Source organism: Mobula birostris, chromosome 27, assembly GCF_030028105.1.
Source record: "Mobula birostris isolate sMobBir1 chromosome 27, sMobBir1.hap1, whole genome shotgun sequence".
Lineage (NCBI taxonomy): Eukaryota > Metazoa > Chordata > Chondrichthyes > Myliobatiformes > Myliobatidae > Mobula > Mobula birostris.
The window spans coordinates 21,645,925-21,666,727 of NC_092396.1; the positions used below are offsets into that span (position 1 = coordinate 21,645,925).

The following is a 20,803-nucleotide window of genomic DNA, read 5'->3' on the forward strand; positions in this document are numbered from 1 at the left end:
TCAACGGGTATCTTGGTCGATATGGACCAGTTGGAGTGAAGGGCCTGTTTCTGTGTTGTATGACTTTGAACCAATTAATACACATCAGAAGCCACATGTAAATAGAAAACAGCGTTCGGAAATCCGAGCGTCGTGAAATAAATTCAATAACATAAATCATCAATAAAGATTAATGTGGACTCACCGCGTAATGTACACCAGTATTACAAATCTAAAAGAAAACGGCTGCCACGCCTTTCTGTGAAAGAAAAATTACCCAGAATCCAGATCGAGCCAGAAAGCCCTCTATCTCTGCCGGTTTGGGGCGAGAACACTGCGCATGTTCGGAAGTAGAAGCGGAGCGGTTGTCAGGGGTGAAATCGTTAGGAAGCGGACAGAAGGCTGGCGGGGTTGATGCAGACAAAGGCAGGTAAAAGCCTTCGGTGTCAGGGCTCGGTTGTATGCAAACTGAGCGTGCAGTTTACTACAGAGGAAACAGTGACATATTTTCAAAGACACTTTATTTTAGTTTGACATTAAAAATCAGTAGGTGCATTTTTATACTATTGGCTGAAGGGAAGCGGGCTGCTGGGCCCTGGCAGTCCCCGACGTTGTTTATATCCCGCTGCAGCCTTTCCCCGTCTACTAGTTGCTGTAAATGCGTGTGCGTTGTCCTCGCCGTGCCGGGTGATTTTGTGTTGTACACAGAAGAGATTCTGCATGTCTCTACCAGACCCACTCTACGCATTGGTGTCGAGAGCCAAAGAGGCAGTTTGCTAATTTCATTCAGGGAGAGGTGCTATTTCTCTCTCTCTTTTTCGCTTAGGATTGAGCTGGCCAGCTGCGTTTTACTGTTGCAGTTCGCCGACTCTGGGATTAAGTAAGGCTAAAGTCCAGCTTGCCATTTTTGATTTGGTGACAAATATTTCAAATGCCTAAAGTTGGGATGATGCTTGGGTGTGATGTCACCCACTCCACCCTCTCTCAGTGCTCCCTTTCTGTGATCAAGCTGCTCTCTAACTTCGCAGCTATAACCTGCCAGCATGTGCTCCTTCTTACCTCCCTCCCACCCCTATCCATTATATTATATTATTCTGGCTTCTTTCCCTTTGTTTTCCAGTCCGGTCTTGGCTTGAAACGTGGAGTGCTTCAAAGTAAATTTATTATCAAAGTACAAACGTACATATGTGTCACAATATACATCCCCGAGGCTTATTTTCTTACAGACATACTTACTAAATCCCCTCCATAGATGATTTCTGGCCTGCTGAGTTCCTCCAGCATTTTGTGGGTGTGTGTGTGTATGTTGCTCTGCACTTTCAGCATCTGCAGAATCTCCTGTGTTTATGAGACCTTGCAGCTAAGTTTTTTGGAGAAGGTAAATGAAAAATGTGGGAGAAAAGGGAACAACAAAAAAAAAATACAAAGTTGGGACTGTAAATTTACCAAAACCTATAATGGCTAGAATTGGAAATGAAAGTGTGCTGAAAATACTCAGCAGGCCAGACATCTGTGGAGAGGGAAATATTGGCAGTGCTGTCTCAAACTGGAAAAACAGTTTATCTGAGTATCAGTTTCTATGAGTGTAGCTGAAACACCATTGTTAAAGATTGGGCTTCATTGGTATTGAGAGGGAGAGATAGAGACTAAAAAACAGGTTAGTGGGATGAAGAACGGAAGTGACACGAAACTGGAAGGTGCTGATCTTGTGGGCTTCATGAAGGTATTCTACAAAACTTGGTCTATGATCTTCCCCTATTGGATTATAAGACCATATGGGGGATGTTAATTGATGATTACTCAGTTTTCAGTTCCATTTGCAACTCCTCAGCGTGAAGCAGCCCATTGCTGCATCAGCATGACCCACACAGAACTGAGACGAAGTGAAATGTTGTAAGTAACACTCGTCCCGCAAGAGTGGCAGACAGTAAACATGTAATCATCTTTGTCACGTATATCCAGTCATCACAAACCTCACTCGGACCAGCCACGCGCGCGCACGCACACACAAAGAGTCACAAGAGCACAGAGGAGGCAGCGTATGCTGCGGTGATTGACTCTCCATCAAATATCCCAAAGACTTTCGCCACTTGCAAGGCTGATCTAGATAGTTCACAATTGCCTGGATGAATGCAGCTGTGACACTGCTCTCTGAGCGTAATGCCATTCAGTTAAAACAGGTCTGCTTCGTTAATGTTCCATCTGCTGCAGTTTGTGCCACCAACGAATGCATTGCAGTCACGCAGGCTATTTCAAACGCTTCTACCGCCAAGAGCAACGGCAGCAGGTGCATGGTCATGCACCTCCAACCGCAGGTTGCCCTCCGAATCACTCACTGTCCTCACTACAAAATTGATAAGCAGGTGCTGGATATCCGAAGCAACACACGTACAGGGCACTGGAGGAAGCTCAGCAGGCCAGGCGGCATCTATGGAAACAAATAAACAGTCGACACCCTTCATCAGGAATGTGGAGGGAAAAGATGAGAAGTCAGAGCAAGAAGGTGGTGGGGCGGGGGGAGGAAACTCAGCAGGTCAGGCAGCATCTGTGAAAATGAATAAATAATCAATGTTTCAGGCCAAGACCCTTCTTCAGGACTGGAAAGGAAGGGGGAAGAAGCCAGAATAAAAAGGTGGGGAGAGGGAAAGGAAGATAGCTGGCAGGTGATAGGTGAAGCCAGGCAGGTGGGAAAGGTAAAGGCTGGATAAGGAGGAATCTGATAGGAGAGGAGGGCGTACCATAGGAGAAGGGGAAGGAGAAAATGTGCAAGTGTTCTTGGGTCTAAATCCTATCATTCCTTACCAGCATTGTGGTAGTATCTTCAAGAAAGAGCAAGTAATAAGTGCTTATTGTGCCATTACTGAATAATTCCAGCATATTAAACTGCCTTGAGGGCATCTGTCATCAATGCTGTCTGGTCTGGGTAGCCCTTAAATGCAAATTCGTATTCTGCTTCAGATCTTCACCAAGCAGAAAGTGTATTACGGGCAATGCTCAAGTGGTAGCACAACATGTCTCAATAATTTTATGGAATTTAAAGCAGTCCTCATTCATGTTCTCATTTACTCTGTTTATAATGATTGTGTGGAAATATTTCTTGGGTAAACTCTTCTCACTGCTGGCTGGTGGACTTCAAGGTGAGTGGTCCCAGGTTCAAATCCGGCCAGCTCCAATACCCCACTTTCCATCCATGCTGTGTTGAGCATCGAGCTAGCAACTTGGCCTCATTTTTAAAAAAAACACAAAATGCTAAAGAAAGTGCAAGGTTGTCACCCGATGCGTCACAGGGTGCGGAGAGGAATAATAACAACAAACTCTTCTCTAAGGCTGCATCTGTATATCCATGCCACACACATTAAGGTTGCTGGTGAACGCAGCAGGCCAGGCAGCATCTCTAGGAAGAGGTACAGTTGACGTTTCAGGCCGAGACCCTTTATCAGGACTAACTAAAAGAAGAGCTAGTAAGAGATTTGAAAGTGGGAGGGGGAGGGGAGATCCAAAATGATAGGAGAAAACAGGAGGGGGAGAGATGGAGCCAAGAGCTGGACAGGTGATTGGCAAAAGGGATACGAGAGGATCATGGGACAGGAGGCCCAGGGAGAAGGAAAAGGGGGAGGGGGGAAAAACCCAGAGGATGGGCAAGGGGTATAGTGAGAGGGACAGAGGGAGAAAAAGGAGAGAGAGGAAAAGAATGTGTGTATATAAATAAATAACAGATGGGGTACGAGGGGGGGTGGGGCATTAGCAGAAGTTTGAGAAGTCAATGTTCATGCCATCAGTTTGGAGGCTACCCAGACAGAATATAAAGTGTTGTTCCTCCAACCTGAGTGTGGCTTCATCTTTACAGTAGAGGACGTCGTGGATAGACATGTCAGAATGGGAATGGGATGTGGAATTAAAATGTGTGGCCACTGGGAGATCCTGCTTTCTCTGGCGGACAGAGCGTAGGTGTTCAGCGAAATGATCTCCCAGTCTGCGTGGGGTCTCGCGAATATATAGAAGGCCACATCGGGAGCACCGGACGCAGTATATCACCCCAGCCGACTCACAGGTGAAGTGTAGCCTCACCTGGAAGGACTGTCTGGGGCTCTGAATGGTGGTAAGGGAAGAAGTGTAAGGGCATGTGTAGCACTTGTTCCACTTACAAGGATAAGTGCCAGGAGGGAGATCAGTGGGGAGGGATGGGGGGAACGAATGGACAAGGGAGTCGCGTAGGGAGTGATCCCTGCGGAAAGCAGAGGTGGGGGGGAGGGAAAGATGTGCTTAGTGGTGGGATCCTGTTGAGGTGGCGGAAGTTACGGAGAATAATATGTTGGACCCGGAGGCTGGTGGGGTGGTAGGTGAGGACCAGGGGAACCCTATTCCTAGTGGGGTGACAGGAGGGTGGATCTGTATATCCATTCTCACTGAGCACAGGTTGCAATTTGTGCAGGATGGTTCTCTGTGCATGTTGTCTGTGTTCCACTATCTTTGAACTGGATTGTTTCTTTTGTTGGTACTGCAGGATAACGAGCATGAATGGCAAGTGATAAAGCAAAAGTTTCCTCTGTACTGGCTACCTGTGCCTCTTTGTACGTCCACAGAGTCCCCCAAAAAGGAGGGGGTTTGTGAAATGCTGTTTTCTGGTGCACTGATCTCCCATTGATAGCTGGGCTTGGGACACTGAGTTTGCCTACCTTGGAGTGTGGGTTGTGATGTGTAATCAATGCCAACGTGCTGTGTTTCAGGCCTGATGGAGAAGTTGCAGCAGTCACAAACTGACCCCAGTGCTGAGGACAAGAGTGCCGCGCCCAGCCACGACCCAAGGCGCTTCACGTGCGGGGAGTGCGGCAAGAGCTTCAAGCAGCACTGTGACCTGAAGCGGCACGGCAGGGTGCACAGCGGTGAGCGGCCGTACTGGTGCCCAGCCTGCGGCAAGCGCTTCAGCACCTCCTACAACTTGCTGATCCACCAGCTGATCCACAGCGGTGAGAAGCAGTACAAGTGCCGGGCTTGCGGCCGGGAGTTCGTGCAGCAGCACCATCTCGTCACCCACCAGCGCACCCACACGGGCGAGAAGCCCTACCCGTGCCCGGTGTGCGGCAAAGCCTTCCGCCAGTCCTCCACCATGATGGTGCACCGGCGAATCCATGGCGAGGAGCGGCCCTACCGCTGCCCTGACTGTGCCAAGAGCTTCAAGACCTCGTCCAACCTGTCCAAGCATCGGCGCATCCACACGGGCGAGCGGCGCTTCGTCTGCGAGGTGTGCTCCCGCCGCTTTCTGCACTCCCACCACCTGACCACGCACCGCCGCACCCACGTGGGCGAGCAGCCCGCCTCCTGCCCTCTCTGCGGCCAGCACTTCGGTGACCCGGAGCAGCTCCTGGCTCACCGCCGGGCGCACGCCGGCGAGCCTCCCTACAGCTGCGAGACCTGTGGCAAAGGCTTTGGCCAGCGCTCCACGCTGGTGCGCCACCGCCGCACGCATACCGGCGAGAAGCCTTACGCCTGCCCCATCTGCGCCAAGACGTTCCGGCAGACTTCCACCATGCAGGTGCACTATCGCACGCACTCCGAGGATCGGCCGTACCGCTGCCTGCAGTGTGGCAAGGGCTTCAAGAGTGCCTCCAATCTGATCGGGCATCATCGTGTACACAGAAGGTAGAGCATCGCCTGACTTGTAATGGACTCGTTTTCATCAGGCAGGACAGTGCGATTGTAGAGACAGTGACTCACTGGCTGAGGACTTTCTGAGTGACTGTAATGACATGGGTGGAGCATTTTAATTTAGTGGATGCCCTCAAATCATTGAGCTTGGGGTATTAACAGCCAGCTAAAGCCAAAGTTTTATAACAAGTGTGAGATGGCACAGTCTTGGGATGTTTCTCTATACGGGCTAGTGCACAACTTTCAAACGCACATTAACTTTTTGAATTGATTGAAAGTCTTTGAATGTCTCATCTTTAACAACAGGATTGGATGTCCAATCCTTATATACTTCCATTCCCCATCAAGAAGGCCTCAAAGCCCTCCGCCACTTTCTGGACAATAGACCTCACCAGTTCCCCACCACCACGACCCTCCTCTGGTTGGCAGAATTGGTACTCACACTTAATAACTTCTCTTTTAGCTCTTCCCACTTTCTTCAGACCAAGGGTGTAGCTATGGGCACTTGCATGGGCCCCAGCTATGCCTGCCTCTTCATTGGTTATGTGGAACAGTCTATGCTCCAAACCTATACTAGTACTGCTCCCCAACTTTTCCTTCGCTACATTGACGACTACATTGGTGCTGCTTCCTGCACCCATGCTGAGCTTGTCAATTTCATCAACTTTGCTTCTAACTTTCACCCAGCCCTCAAATTCACTTGGTCCATCTCGGACACTTCTCTCCCCTTTCTCGATCTCTTGGTCTCCATCTCTGGAGACAGACTGTCCACTGACATCTTCTATAAGGCCACTGACTCTCAAAACTACCTCGACTATACCTCTTCCCACCCTGCCACATGCAAAGATGCTATTCCCTATTCCCAGTTCCTCCGTCTCCGCCACATCTGCTCCCAGGATGAGGCTTTCCATTCCAGGACATCTCAAATGTCCTCTTTCTTTAAGGGTCATGATTTCCCTTCTACCGTCATCAATGACGCCCTCACCCACATCTCCTCCATTTCCCTCACTTCGGCCCTCACCCCATCCCCCCGCCACCACAACAGGGACAGAGTTCCCCTTGTTCTCACCTACCACCCTACCAGCCTCCGGATCCAGCACGTTATCCTCCGCAATTTCCACCACCTTCAACAGGACCCTACCACTAAGCACATCTTTCCCTCTCCACCCCTCTCCGCTTTCCGCAGGGATCATTCCCTCCGCAACTCCCTGGTCCACACATCCCTCCCCACGGATCTCCCACCCGGCACTTATCCCTGTAAGCGTAAGTGCTACACCTGTCCCTACAGCTCCTCTCTTGCTGCCATTCAGGGCCCCAAACAGTCCTTCCAAGTGAGGCAACACTTCACTTGTGAGTCTGTTGGGGTCATCTATTGCATCCGGTGCTCCCGGTGCGGCCTCCTCTACATCGGTGAAACCCGACGCAGATTGGGGGACTGCTTCGTCGAGCACCTCTGCTCCGTCCGCCACAACAGACAGGATCTCCCAGTAGCCACCCACTTCAACTCTGCTTCCCACTCCCATTCAGATATGTCCATACATGGCCTCCTCTACTGCCATGATGAGGCCAGACTCAGGTTGGAGGAGCAACACCTCATATACTGTCTGGGTAGTCTCCAACCCCTTGGTATGAACATAGAATTCTCCAACTTCCGGTAATTCCCTCCCCCTCCCTTCCCCTATCCCTATTTCACTCTGCCCCCTCCTCCAGCTGCCTATCACCTTCCTCATGGTTCCACCTCCTTCTACTACCCATTGTGTTTTCCCCTATTCCTCCTTCACCCTTCCTGACTATCACCTCCCTGCTTCCCCTCCCCCACCCCTTTATCTTTCCCCTTACTGGTTTTTCACCTGGAACCTACCAGCCTTCTCCTTCCCACCCTCACCCCACCTTCCTTATAGAGCCTCTGCCCCTTCCCTCTTCAGTCCTGATGAAGGGTCTCGGCCCGAAACGTTGACTGTTCGTTTCCACGGATGCTGCCCGACCTGCTGAGTTCCTCCAGCGTGTTGTGCGTGTTGCTTTAAGAACAGTGATGTACCCAGAAACTTTAAAACTTGACTTGGTTTTCTGTAGCACTCTTCGGTTCCCTTTCAGGACACCCCAAAGTACCTTGCAATGAAAATTTTTTTAATGCAGTCGCTTGCAAAACAATATGTGGGCACCTAGCTCCCTCAAACAGTGATGTGTTAACGAACAGATAATGTGTTTTACTGGTGGTAACTGAGAGATAAATATTTGTTTCTTTGCAAACTGGAATTGGTCTGTGGAACATTCCATGATGCAGACGGAGGCTGGGAAATTCCAAAGCAGAGACTGAGAATGAGAATGGAGGGAAATGTATGTTGATGTTTTTAAAAGTGTGGAGCAATACTTCATACGCCACATGCAATGGATTTGATTGGCTTAGATACTACCACTTTATTTTCAGTTTGACAATTTCATTTGATAGAACATTAGGTTTATATGCCACGAGGGGGCATAGTTTTAAGGTGCTTGGAAGTAGGTACAAGGGGGAATGTCAGACGTAGGTTTTCCACACACAGAGTGGTGGGTGTGTGGAATGCACTGTCAGCGAAGGTGGTAGGGATGGATACAATAGGGTCTTTTATTGAGCTTAGAAAATAGAGGGCTATGCGGTAAGGAAATTCTAGGCAGTTTCTAGAGTAGGTTACATGGTCAGTACAACATCGTGGGCTGAAGGGCCTGTAATGTGCTGTAGGTTTCTATGTCTATGTAGATTATTTATTTAAAATTGCTTCACATTTTAAGCTTGTAAGCACAAATTTTTTGAGAAGGTGAAATCTGCAGATGATGGAAATCTGAATGTACTGTGCATTTGGTGTACATACTGTGCTCTCTTCTACACTGGAGAAACCAAATGAAGATGGAAAGATGAGCAGAACACCTCTATCCAGGATGCCACCAACTTTGTGATTTCAGCCACTCTCCGTCACCCTCTATTGCTTCAATTCCAATGTCATCATTTTCCTCCATTGCTCTGATGATGTTTAACGTAAGCTCCACGAACAAGACTCACTTTTATTTGGACACATTGATGCTTTTGGGCCTGAACATTGAATTTAACAATTTCAATTTACCAACCATTCCCTTTATCTGCTCCATAGATGTGGCTATACGTTTATTTCAATTTGGTGATCTCTTTATAATCTGACTTCATGTTTTTCCTTTTAATTGTCACTTTGACGAATTAGGTTTGCACCTCATCACAGACTCACCCTCTTCTCTTGACACTCACTCACTCTGCATCTTAATACAGACTTGTTTTCTCTCCTTCATTCCAGTCGTTTTTCACCCAAAATGTTGACTCTGTTTCTCTCTCCACAGATGTTTTCAACATTTTTTTTGGTTTTTATCTAAGATCTACTGTTGCTGTAAAGTATTCCCACTCAGACTAGCCGATTGTTTAGCTGCATGATAGCAAGATTTAGCTTGGAGATCAAGGTACATTCATATATTCATACTTGGGAATCAAACATGAAGATAATCCAAGATATGTGAATCAATTTAATGTATTATGAAGTATAAAATGGCCTTTTTAAAAAAGCAAGTTTTCTCATTAAAAACTTCCTTCTTTGAGCCCCATCCTGGTCCCCGAATGTTGAGTAATTAGTGTTGTTGAGTTAGAGTTTGACTCTCTTAGCATTTATCTTGAGAAGTAGGCGCTCTTTAATAAACAAGTGTTAAGACTCTCTACTGTCAGTACAGGTTTAGCAACCTCCCTGCTATAAGGAACTCAGCAGGCCAGGCAGCCTCTATGGAAAAGAGTAGTCAACGTTTCACGCCAAGACCCTTCTTCAGGACTGGAAAAAAAGATGAGGAGTCAGAGTGAGAGGCTGGGCGGAAGGGAGGAAGAAACACAAGGTGATAGGTGAAACCAGAAATGGGGGAAAGGGGTGAAGTAAAGAGCTGGGAAGTTGATTGGTGAAAGAGATACAGGGCTATAGAAGGGGAAATCCAATGGGAGAGGGCAGAAGACCATGGAAGAAAGAAAAGGGGGAGAAACACCAGAGGAGGCGATAGGCAGTATGGAGATAAGGTGAGAGAAGGAAATGGGAATAGGGAATGGTGAAGGGGTTGACCATTACTGGGAGTTCGAGAAATCAATGTTCATGCCATCAGGTTGGAGGCTACCCAGATGGAATATAAAGTATTGCTGCTTTAACCTGAGTGTGGCCTCACTGCGACAGTAGAGGAAGCCGTGGTCTGACATAGGGGAATGGGAAGTGGAATTAAAATGGGTTGCCACTTGAAGATCCCACTTTTTCTGTTGGACAGAGTGTAGGTGCTCGGTGACGTAGTCTCCCAATCTGCATCAGGTCTCGCCAATATAAGGGAGGCCACACCGGGAGCACTGGATACAGTAGGTGACCCCAGTAGACTCACAGGTGAAGTGTCGCCTCATTTGGAAGGACTATTTGGGGCCCTGAATAGTGGTGAGGGAGGAGGTGTAGAGGCAGGTGTAGCACTTGTTCCGCTTGCAAGGATCATTTCGGGAGGGAGATCATTGGGGAGGCATGAATCCACAAGGGAGTTGTGTAGGGAGCGATCCCTGTGGAAAGCAGAAAGTGATGTGGAGGGAAAGATGTGCTTGGCGGTGGGACCCTGTTGGAGGTGGTGGAAGTTACAGGGAATATGTACTGAACACGGAGACTGGTGGGTGGTAGGTGAGGACCAGAGGAAACATCCCTGGTGGGGTGGTGATAGGATCCCACCCCCCACTTTCTGCAGGGATGGCTCCCTACACGACTGCCTTGTCCATTTGTACCTCCCCACCGATCTCCCTCCGGCACTTATTTTTGCAAACAGAAGAAGTGCTACACCTCCTCCCTCACTACCGTTCAGGCCCCGAAACAGTCCTTCCAGGTGTGGCGACACTTCACCTGTGAGTCTACTGGGGTCATTGACTGTATCCGGCGCTCCCAGTGTGGCCTCCTGTATATCGGGGAGATCCGACAGATTGGGAGACCGCTTTGTTGAGCACCTACGCTCTGTCCACCTGAAAAAGTGTGATCTCCTTCCTAGTAGCCACCCATTGTAATTCCACTTCCCATTTCCATTCCAACATGCCAATCCATGGTCTCCTGTACTGTCGCGATGAGGCCACACTCAGGTTGGAGGAGCAACACGTTATGTTCCTTCTGGGCAGCCACCAACCTGATGGCATGAACATCGATTTCTCAAACTTCCAGTACTGCTCCCCCACTTTCTCCTTCACCATTCCCCATTCCCATTTCCCTCTCTTACCTCATCTCCTTCCCTGCCCATCACCTCCCTCTGGTGCTCCTCCCCCTTTTCTTTCTTCCATGGCCTTCTGTCCTCTCCTATCAGATTCCCTTTCCTCCAGCCCTATCTCTCCTTCACCAATCAACTGACCAGCTCTTTTCTTCACCCCTCCCCACTTCCCGGTTTCATCTATCACCTTGTGTTTCTTCCTGCCCTCCCTCTACTTTCTTACTGACTCCTCATCTTTTTCTCCAGTCCTGATGAAGGGTCTCAGCACAAAACTTCAACTGTTTACTCTTTCAATAGATGCTGCCTGGCCTGCTGTGTTGCTCCAGCATTTTGTGTGTGTTGCTTGGATTTCCAGCATCTGCAGACTTTCTCTTGTTTGTAATTCCCTCCTATAAGGTCAGTTTCTTCAATTTTTTGCTGCAGGACTGTCATTCAGCGTAACAGTCATCCAGCTAGAAATGTTTTCCAGGGATGGGCGAATCCAGATAAATCTAACCCCAAAGCCTGAGGTCCTATCTCCACATTCAAGGCTGGCTTTGATAAGTCTCTCAGAAGCACGGTGATAGTGGGTGAGATATCTGCTCTTGCACAGTCAGTAATCAAGGTGGGTCTCCCAAGCTTATTACTAAGATAGAGTCATGTACAAAATGCTCTTTGCTTTTTGATTGCCTCCAAGTGAGAATCATCTCAATGAAAGAACTTGGCACAATCTTTCCTTCTCCATAAAACAGTTTTCTGAAAATTAGCATGTTGAATGATGTGGGCTTGACATCTTTAATAAAACTAATCTGAAGTGACCATCCCATTTTTTGCAACTCCAAGCCAATCCTTTGCATAGTGTGGTTTGGAAGACCTATTGCTTGGCTGACGTAAACTGTAGTCTATTTGTTTTAATCTGAGTTCAAGGATACATTCCCTGGCATGGTGGTGACATTGCTCAACGTTAGCAGTCACATTCATGAGACAGGAGATCAGGGGTTCAAACATCACGCAAGGTCATCCTGGCTGATACTTCGGGTAGAAGCTGAGCTACATCATCTGAGGTGCTGCTTCAGGGAAGGAAATGAGGAGTGGGATGCATCGCTGTTCTCGGGCGGAGGCACAATAGGTTGAATGGCTACTTTCTGTCCTGTATCATACTTCTTACAGTGAAATCGTTGCTCTCTTCAGGTAAGACACTGGATGTGCCACATTAATTGGGGGAGGGAAAAGTAGTCATGTGTGAATGTTGTACTGAAGCAATATGACTTCCTAAGATCTCACCAGATGCCTATTTTGTCACTGAATATTCTAACCCAAGTGCTCTAGTAAGCAACTTAATAAAATAATACAGATGCTTAATCAAAGTAGTAAAAGTCTTATACATCTCTCTGCATTGATAATTTTGGTGTGAGGTAACTCATTTCACTCACAGTATACCACAATCCTGTGCTTGCTCCTTCATGTCTAGTCAGTTAATACTTTGTTTTTGGTGCATGGGAGTTCAGTGGGAACTGTTTCAGATGTTTCCATCTTGGGTGTAAAAGATAAAATTGAGGTTAGCCCATTGATGCCCGTGCTATTGAGGTCCTGAGGCTTCAGTTCTTTGCATAAAGCCCTTTTCAATTTTTAAGATGTTTCTTGCAAGCTACTTTATTGATCTGAATACCTCAAGTGGCTTGGTTGCTCATTTTTGTGTGACAGTACTTTCACGTTGCATCCTGGGACGATTCCTAGAAAGATACAGCTCAGAAGTAGGCCTTTTGGTCCATTCAGTCTGTCGATCATAAACCACCCATTAACACTAATCCTACATTAAGCCCTTTAAAAACTTTTCCCTCACACTGTCAGTAACTCGCTCTATACTATACTACTCACTTATACTTAGGCTCAATATACAGCACACTGGCCAATTTACCTACTGACCCCTGTGACTTTGGAACCTGGAGGAAACTCGTGGTCACAGGGAAAACATAAAATGAAAGGAAAATTGTAGTTCACCGATCTACCTGAAACGGCACTATATTCTGTGTACAAAGGTCACCTTCTCCATCCACATCATTATCCTCAAGTAGCTCCATTATCAACTACATTAGACTTCTCTTGGAGCATTGTCAATCAGTTCCAGGTCCCATTTCAGTTATAGAGTGAAACTGCAGGAATATATTTTATAGAAAACCTTGTGTTGCGTAAACTTGCCTTCATTTGTAGTCTGAATGTAAGTCCACATTCTAGTTATGAGAAATACTTTCAAATCCAGTCACTTTTACCTATTTTTATTTTACCAGACAATTTCCATTAAATGGTTATCAGTAAAACCCATAGATTACTGTTCTTTGGCAATTGTGGGCCATTATCATCATTATATACCATGTCATATGATGCAGATAATCGTGAATGGTCTTGGCAAATTTTTCTACAGAAAGTGATTTGCCATTGCCTTCTTCTGGACAGAGTCTTTACAGGACAGGTGACCCCCAATCATTATCAACATTCTTCAGAGATTGTCTGCCTGGCGTCAGTGGTTCCATAACCAGGACTGGTGATATGACCATGCACCACCTGCTCCCATGGCTTCACATAACCAGGATTAAAGTCTAACCTTGCCCAAAGGCGGCCTGCAGGCTAGCGGAGGGGAGGGAAGGGAAGGAGTGCCTTACATCTCCTTTGATGGAGATGTATCTCCACCCCACCAATTATGGGTACAAAATAAATATCCACCACCAGTTGAAGGAATAGAAATAACTGCTTCCATTCCAGTGGGTGAATGAGAGAGTATTTTTAAACAACTCTTTCTGAAAATTTCCTTTACTCATTGCATAGATACACCTACAATAACGAAGCCTAATTTCTTTGTAAGAAATAGAGCTGTGAAAATTCCCCACTGAAAGCTACCGAACTAATAATTTACATTTTGTGAGGCTGATATTTTCTTATATATTGATATTATTTTTGAGCATTTGCATAAACTTCCCCTGTTTTTGGATGTGGGTAGCACAGTCAAATTGTTAAATTATTGTGCACTTTCTCCTCAAAGCTCAACTCCTACAGTAGTATTTTCAGTATTATAATATATTTTCCAGTAACTCAATAAGGTTTCAAGAAAAGATGCTGAGTGTTAAACTATTTAGGCTAATATTGTCATTCCTGTCTCCATATCGCTTATGATTCAAAGAATAGTAACTATACACCACAGCCTGGTACTGATTCTTGGCATTTGCTGAAGTGGCTCTGTAGTCTGAGTTATAGGAACCTGTGATTAGTTTAGTAAAATTGGAATCAGGTTTAATATCACAGGCATATGATGTGACGTTTGTCAACTTTACGGCAGCAGTACAATGTAATACATGATAAATAAATACATACAGAGAAATGGGTGCAAACTGAAGCCAGAGTTGGTTATGAATGATGCATAGGAAGCTAATGGTGGGAGGAGGCACGGAGTGTATGGTTAATTTCCTGTTTGAGTCACTCAAAGGCTCCTTTTATTCTATCTGAAAATAATCGTGTCCCAGTCTGGTCTCTCTATTTAGATGAGGCCACAAAAGGAATTTTACAAAGCATCACCAGTTTGATCACTGGGATAGACATATTGTCGAATGAGGAGTGATTGAGCAGTCTGGGCCTGAAATCTTCAGAACTGAGCATTAGAGATAATCTCATTGAAATGTACAAATATTTACAATACAGGAATGAACAATCATGGCGCTAATTTAAACGAATCCCATTTGTTACATGTGATCCAATCTCTAATTCCTGCCTGCTCATGCATCTAATTAAATGCCTCTTAAATGTTGCTATCGTATCTCCTCCTACCATCTCCCCGGCAGTGCATTTCAGCCACCGACTGCTCTGTGTAAAAGAAAAACTCACTACCTTTAAACTTTTCCCCCTCTCATTTTAAAACCATGGCCTGTAGTATTTGCTCTTTAATATTTCCACTCTTGGAAGAAAAAGGCTCTCACTATCCACCTTGTCTGTCTTCTTCCCAGGCCCTTGGCTCCCAGTGGAGCACAGGCCGTCGATGGGCTGGTTGGAGTTCATCAATGTTTCTGTAATCCATTACCTTATATCCACTGCACAGGGAATTGGCCTATACAGCTTCACCAGAGCCCTGTTAGCCGGCCTTTGGGAGGCATCTACCTTGTCTATGCGGCTCAAAATTTTATATGCTTCTATCATGTCATTCCTCAGCTTCCCGACACTCCAGTGAAAACAACCTAAGTTAGTATAAACTCTTGCTTATAGCTGATACACTCCAATCCTGGCAATGTTGATTAACCTCCTTTGTGCCGCCTTTAAAGCCTCCACTTCCTTTCCATGGCATGGTGACCAGAAATACACATAATTTTCCAAATGTGGCATAAACTTATACAGCTGTAATACTTTTATACCCCTTGCCCACACCAATGGAAGCAAGTAATCCATATGCTTCTTTACTACCTTTTCCACTACTGCTGCCACTTTCAGGGAGTTATGGACGTGCATAGCTCCTTGAAAGATCCCTCTGTGCATCTAACCAAAGGGTCCTGCCATTCACTGTATATTTTACTCTTGCATTTTACATCCCAACTGAGGTTCCAGAGGACTGGAGGGTTGCAGATGTTGTTCCCTTATTGAAGAAAGGGAGTAGAGATAGCCCAGGAAATTATAGACCGGTGAGTCTTACTTCAGTTGTTGGTAAGTTGATGGAGAAGATCCTGACAGGCAGGATTTATGAACATTTGGAGAGGTATAAATATGATTAAGAATAGTCAGCATGGCTTTGTCAAAGGCAAGTTATGCTTTACGAGCCTGATTGGATTTTTTGAGGATATGACTAAACACATTGAAGGTAGAGCAGTAGATGTAGTGTATATGGATTTCAGGAAGGCATTTGATAATATACCACCTACAAGGCTTATTGAGAAAGTAAGGAGGCATGGGATCCAAGGGGACATTGCTTTGTGGATCCAGAACTGACTTGCCCACAGAAGGCAAAGAGTGGTTGTAGATGGGTCATATTCTGCATGGAGGCCGGCGACCAGTGGTGTGCCTCAGGGATCTATTCCAGCACCCCTTCTCCTCGTGATTTTTATAAATGACTTGGATGAGGAAGTGGAGGGAGGGGTTAGTAAATTTGCTGATGACACAAAGGTTGAGGGTGTTGTGGATAGTGTGGAGGGCTGTCAGAGGTTACAGCAGCACATTGATAGGATGCAAAACTGGGCTGAGAAATTGCAGATGGAGTTCAACCCAGATAAGTGTGAGGTAGTTCATTTTGGTAGGTCAAATATGGCAGAATATAATATTAATATAGACGTGTATATTGGCAGTGTGGAGGATCAGAGGGACCTCGGGGTCCGAGTCCATTGGACACTCAAAACTGCTGCGCAGGTTGGCTCTGTGGTTAAGAGGGCATACGGTGCATTGGCCTTCATCAACCATGGCATTGAGTTTAAGAGCCGAGAGGTAATGTTGCAGCTATATAGGACCCTGATCAGATACCACTTGGAGTACTGTGCTCAGTTCTGATTGCCTCACTACAGGAAGCATGTGGAAACCATGGAAAGGGTGCAGAGAAGATTTACAAGGATGTTGCTTGGATCGGGGAGCATGCCTTATGAGAATAGGTTGAGTGAACTTGGCCTTTTCTCCTTGGAGTGGTGGAGGATGAGAGGTGACCTGATAGACGTGTATAAGATGATGAGAGGCATTGATATTGTGGATAGTCAGAGGCTTTTTCCCAGGGCTGAAATGGCTAGCACGAGAGCACCCAGTTTTAAGGTGCTTGGAAGTAGGTACAGAGGAGATGTCATGGGTAAGTTTTTTTTATGCAGAGTGGACAGTGTGTGGAATGGGCTGCTGACAATGGTGGTGGAGGCAGATACGATAGGGTCTTTTAAGAGACTCCTGGTTAGGTACATGGAGCTTAGAAAAATAGAGAGCTATGGGTAACCCTAGGTAATTTCTAAGGTAGGGACATGTTTGGCACAGCTTTGTGGGCCAAGGAGTCTGTATTGTGCTGCAAGTTTTCTATGTTTTATCCTGGTACATCCTCGAGGTTTTCCTTTTTGCACTCAACAACCAGAAGGTGGCAGAAGAAAATGTACTGTTTTTCCATCATGGTCACATAGTGCCAACATTGAAAGCTTTCAGACTGGTCAAGATGTGGAACTCTCCCTTCATCTTGATCAGTAACACACTTCCAGCCAGAAACTTTGCTGTTGACTGACAATTATACTCACCCTATCCATATATGTTTGTAAATATATCAAGATGTAGTCGCACGCAAATGCACTACTAAAGAAACACACGGAGGCAGAGAGAGCTGAACTCAGAATGTCTTTACTGATTCAAAATCGCGCGCTTAAATCTCCCCTCCCATGGGCCCCTGCGACCCGCGGGGCAGACGTGACGTCAGACTGTCCCCAGAAGCTCCGCCCCGAGCGGGTAGTTCTAAACGCGCTACCGCGTGTCTACCCGCGGCTCCCCAATGGCGGTTCGAGTCCGGCGTGTGCGGGCCGCCACACCCCCCCACCCCCCAGAAACGTCCATCGGGGAGTGGAGCCCCTAGTCTGTGTGCCTTGCCTGGGTGGCCGGCCTTGCCGGTGTGGTGCAGGTACCCTCACTGGTTGCTCGATGTCTAAGTGCGCTGGTTTGAGGCGGTCCACTGTAAAAGTCTCTTCCCGGCCACCCACCTCCACGACACATGTGGTTCTGTTGTGCTGGATCACCTTGTAGGGTCCCTCGTACGGCCGCTGTAGAGGTGACCTGTGCATGCCCCTGCGAATAAAAACGTACTCACAGTCTCAGAGGTCTTTAAGGGTGAAGGATGGCGTGGGACCATGCCTGGAGGTCGGGACCGGTGCCAGGGTCCCTACCTTGTCCCGCAGCCTCATTAGCACTACTGCTGGAGTTTCTTCTAAACCTCGGGCCTCTGGTACGAACTCGCCTGGGACTATCGGGGGGGGCGCCGTAGACCAATTCCGCCGAGGTGTCCAGGTCCTCCTTGGGAGCTGTGCGGATGCCCAGAAGGACCCAGGGAAGCTCATCTGTCCAACTGGGGCCCCTGAGGCGTGCCATCAGGGCCGACTTGAGATGCTGGTGGAATCACTCTACCAAACCGTTGGACTGGGGATGGTACGCTGTGGTGTGATGCAGCTGGGTGCCCAGGAGCTGCACCAGTGCTGCCCACAAACCAGGCTTGATGTCGGCGGTGATGTCTGTTGGGAGGCCGAACATGGCGATCCAGTTTGCAATAAGCGTCCTGGCGCAAGACTCAGTGGACGTGTCTGCGAGCGGTACAGCTTCCGGCCACCTGGTGAACCTGTCTACCATGGTAAAGATATACCTGGCAGGGGGCCAACGATGTCCATGTGGATGTGTTGGAACCTCCTGTGCGTCGGCTGGAACTGCTGGAGGGGAGCCTTCATGTGCTGCTGGAATTTGGTGGTCTGGCAGTGTACGCAGGTCCTGGCCCAGTGTCCGACCTGTTTGCGCTAACCGTGCCAGATGAATCTGTCTGCTACCAGCTTGATGGACGGGTGGACCAGGTTGTGCAGCGTGTCGAACACCCGGCACCTCCATGCTGCTGGTACCATGGGTCAGTGTTTGCCGGTAGACACGTCGCACAGGAGTCGATCCGCTGCCAGGCTGATGGAGACGTCCTCCAACTGGAGCCCCGAAATGGTGGTGCGGTAAGCCGGGATCTTGGTGTCCGACCATTGTGCTTCCGCCAGTGCTGCGTAGTCTGTTCCTGAGGACGATACGCCTACTGAGTGGAGGCAGGGGCGAGACAGTGTGTCAGCGACGATGTTGTTCTTCCTTGCGATGTGGTGGGCGTCTGTGGTGAACTCTGAAATAAAGGACAGGTGTCTCTGCTGCCAAGCCGACCATGGGTCCGATACCTTGGCCAGTGCGAAGGTGAGGGGCTTGTGGTCTGTATACACGGTGAACTCCCTTCCCTTGAGGAAGTACCGGAAATGCCGGACAGCCAGGTAGATCGCTAGCAACTCTCTGTTGAAAGTGCTGTACTTCACCTCTGGTTGCGTAGGTGCCGACTGAAGAAAGCGAGTGGTCGCCACTGGTCCTCAACGAGCTGCTCCAGGACTCAGCCGACTGCCGTGTTGGAAGCGTCGACTGTGAGCGCCCTGGGTACATCGATTCTCGGGTGCACTAGGAGGGCCACCCTTGCCAGCGCCTCCTTGGCCTGCTTGAACGCCTCCATGGACTCCGCGTCCCATGCCACTTCTTTGGCCTTGCCGGCCATCAGGCTGAACAAGGGTCTCATGATGCGTGCCGCTGCCGGCACAACCCGGTGATAAAAGTTGACCATCCCTATGAACTCCTGCAGGCCCTTGACCGTGCTGGGCTTGAGGAACTGGCGGATGGCCTGGACCTTGTCCAGTAGGGGAACTGCGCCATGTCGGTTGACTCTGTGGCCCAAGAAGTCGATCTCCGTCAGCCTGAACTGGCACTTTGCCGAATTGATTGCCAGTTCGTGGTTGCTCAGGCGTTGGCAGAGCTGGCGCAAATGTGCCACGTACTCTTGGTGCGAACTGCTGGCCACCAGGATATGGTCCAAGTAAATGAAAACGAAATCCAGGCCGTGTCCCACCGAGTCCATGAGCCTTTGGAAAGTTTGGGCTGCATTCTTGAGACCGAAAGGCATCCTCAGGAATTCGAACAAGCCGAACAGGGTGATGAGGGCTGTCTTGGGCACGTCGTCGGGGTGCACTGGGATCTGATGGTATCCCCTGACCAGGTCGATTTTCGAGAAGACGGTCACTCCGTGCAGGTTCGCCGTGAAGTCCTGGATGTGGGATAATGGGTATGTGTCAGTGGTTGTGGCATCGTTGAGCCTTCTGTAGTCTCCGCAGGGCCTCTATCCTCCAGCGAACTTGGGCACCATGTGCAGCGGAGATGCCTACGGGCTGTCTGAGCGGCATACAATTCCCATCTCTTCCATCTTACGGGACTCCTCCTTGGCGAGGTGGAGCTTGTCGGGTGGGAGCCTGCGAGCCCGAGCATGCAGCAGCGGTCCTTGCGTGGGGATGTGGTGCTGCACACCGTGCTTGGGGTCGGCCGTGGAGAACTGCAGGGTGACTATGGAGGGGAATTCCGCCAACACCCTGGTGAATTCATTACCCGAGAGGGTCATGGAATCCAGGTGGAGGACCGGTAGCTTGGCTTCTCCGAGCTGGAAAGTCTGGAACATCTCGGCATGGACCAAACGCCGGTCTTTTAGGTCGACCAGGAGGCAGTTGGCTCATAGGAAATCTGCCCCTAGTAGTGGCTGTGACACCGCAGCCAACGTGAAAGTCCAAGTGAAACGGCTGGACCCGAAATGCAGTGAGATAGTTCATGGGCTGTATGTCCGAATACTGGTGCCATTTGCAGCGGTGAGTTCAGGGCCTGGGACCGTGTTACGAGTGTCCATGTTTGAGGGGGGGAGTACGCTGACTTCGGCCCCGGTATCTACCAGGAAGCGCTGCCCAGAGTGCCTCGGTGGCCAGCCGTCGTAGCCATTAGCGACGGCTGGCCCTGGCATTTGCTGGAAAAGCATATGGTGGACGGCAGCGGCGCGCACCTGAGCCCCAACTTTGGTGATAGGAACACCATTGTTCCGAACTTTCGTCCTTTTCCCCCATGGGTCTCAACGGCTTCGGTTGCAGTGCCTGGGCTTTGGGGCACGCGATCGTGGCTGGGCCAGTGGAAGCTGCTCTACGTTGCTTGCTCTGCCAAAGGACATCTGCTTTAGCCGCGACCTCGAATGGGTCGCTGAAATCCTCACTCGCAAGGAGGAGGCGAATGTCCTCTGGCATTTGTTCGAGGAACAACTCTTCAAATAAAAGGCACGGCTCATGGCCGTCCATGAGCGCCAGCATATCATTCATGAGCTCAGATGGCGCGGATCAGGAGCGCCTTAAGCTTAGTGTACCTGTCCTCCATTGGTGGCTGGCAT

General features: G+C 48.4%; 1 protein-coding gene across 1 annotated transcript; it reads left to right on the top strand.

The window, feature by feature from the left end:
* Positions 1-347: 347 nt before the first annotated feature.
* On the top strand, positions 348-7,875 carry LOC140188447 (uncharacterized). The gene is made up of 2 exons (XM_072244731.1): positions 348-409; positions 4,707-7,875. Exons 1-2 carry the CDS (start codon positions 394-396, stop codon positions 5,621-5,623), a joined length of 933 nt encoding a protein of 310 aa, XP_072100832.1. The 5' UTR covers positions 348-393; the 3' UTR covers positions 5,624-7,875.
* Positions 7,876-20,803: the final 12,928 nt, after the last annotated feature.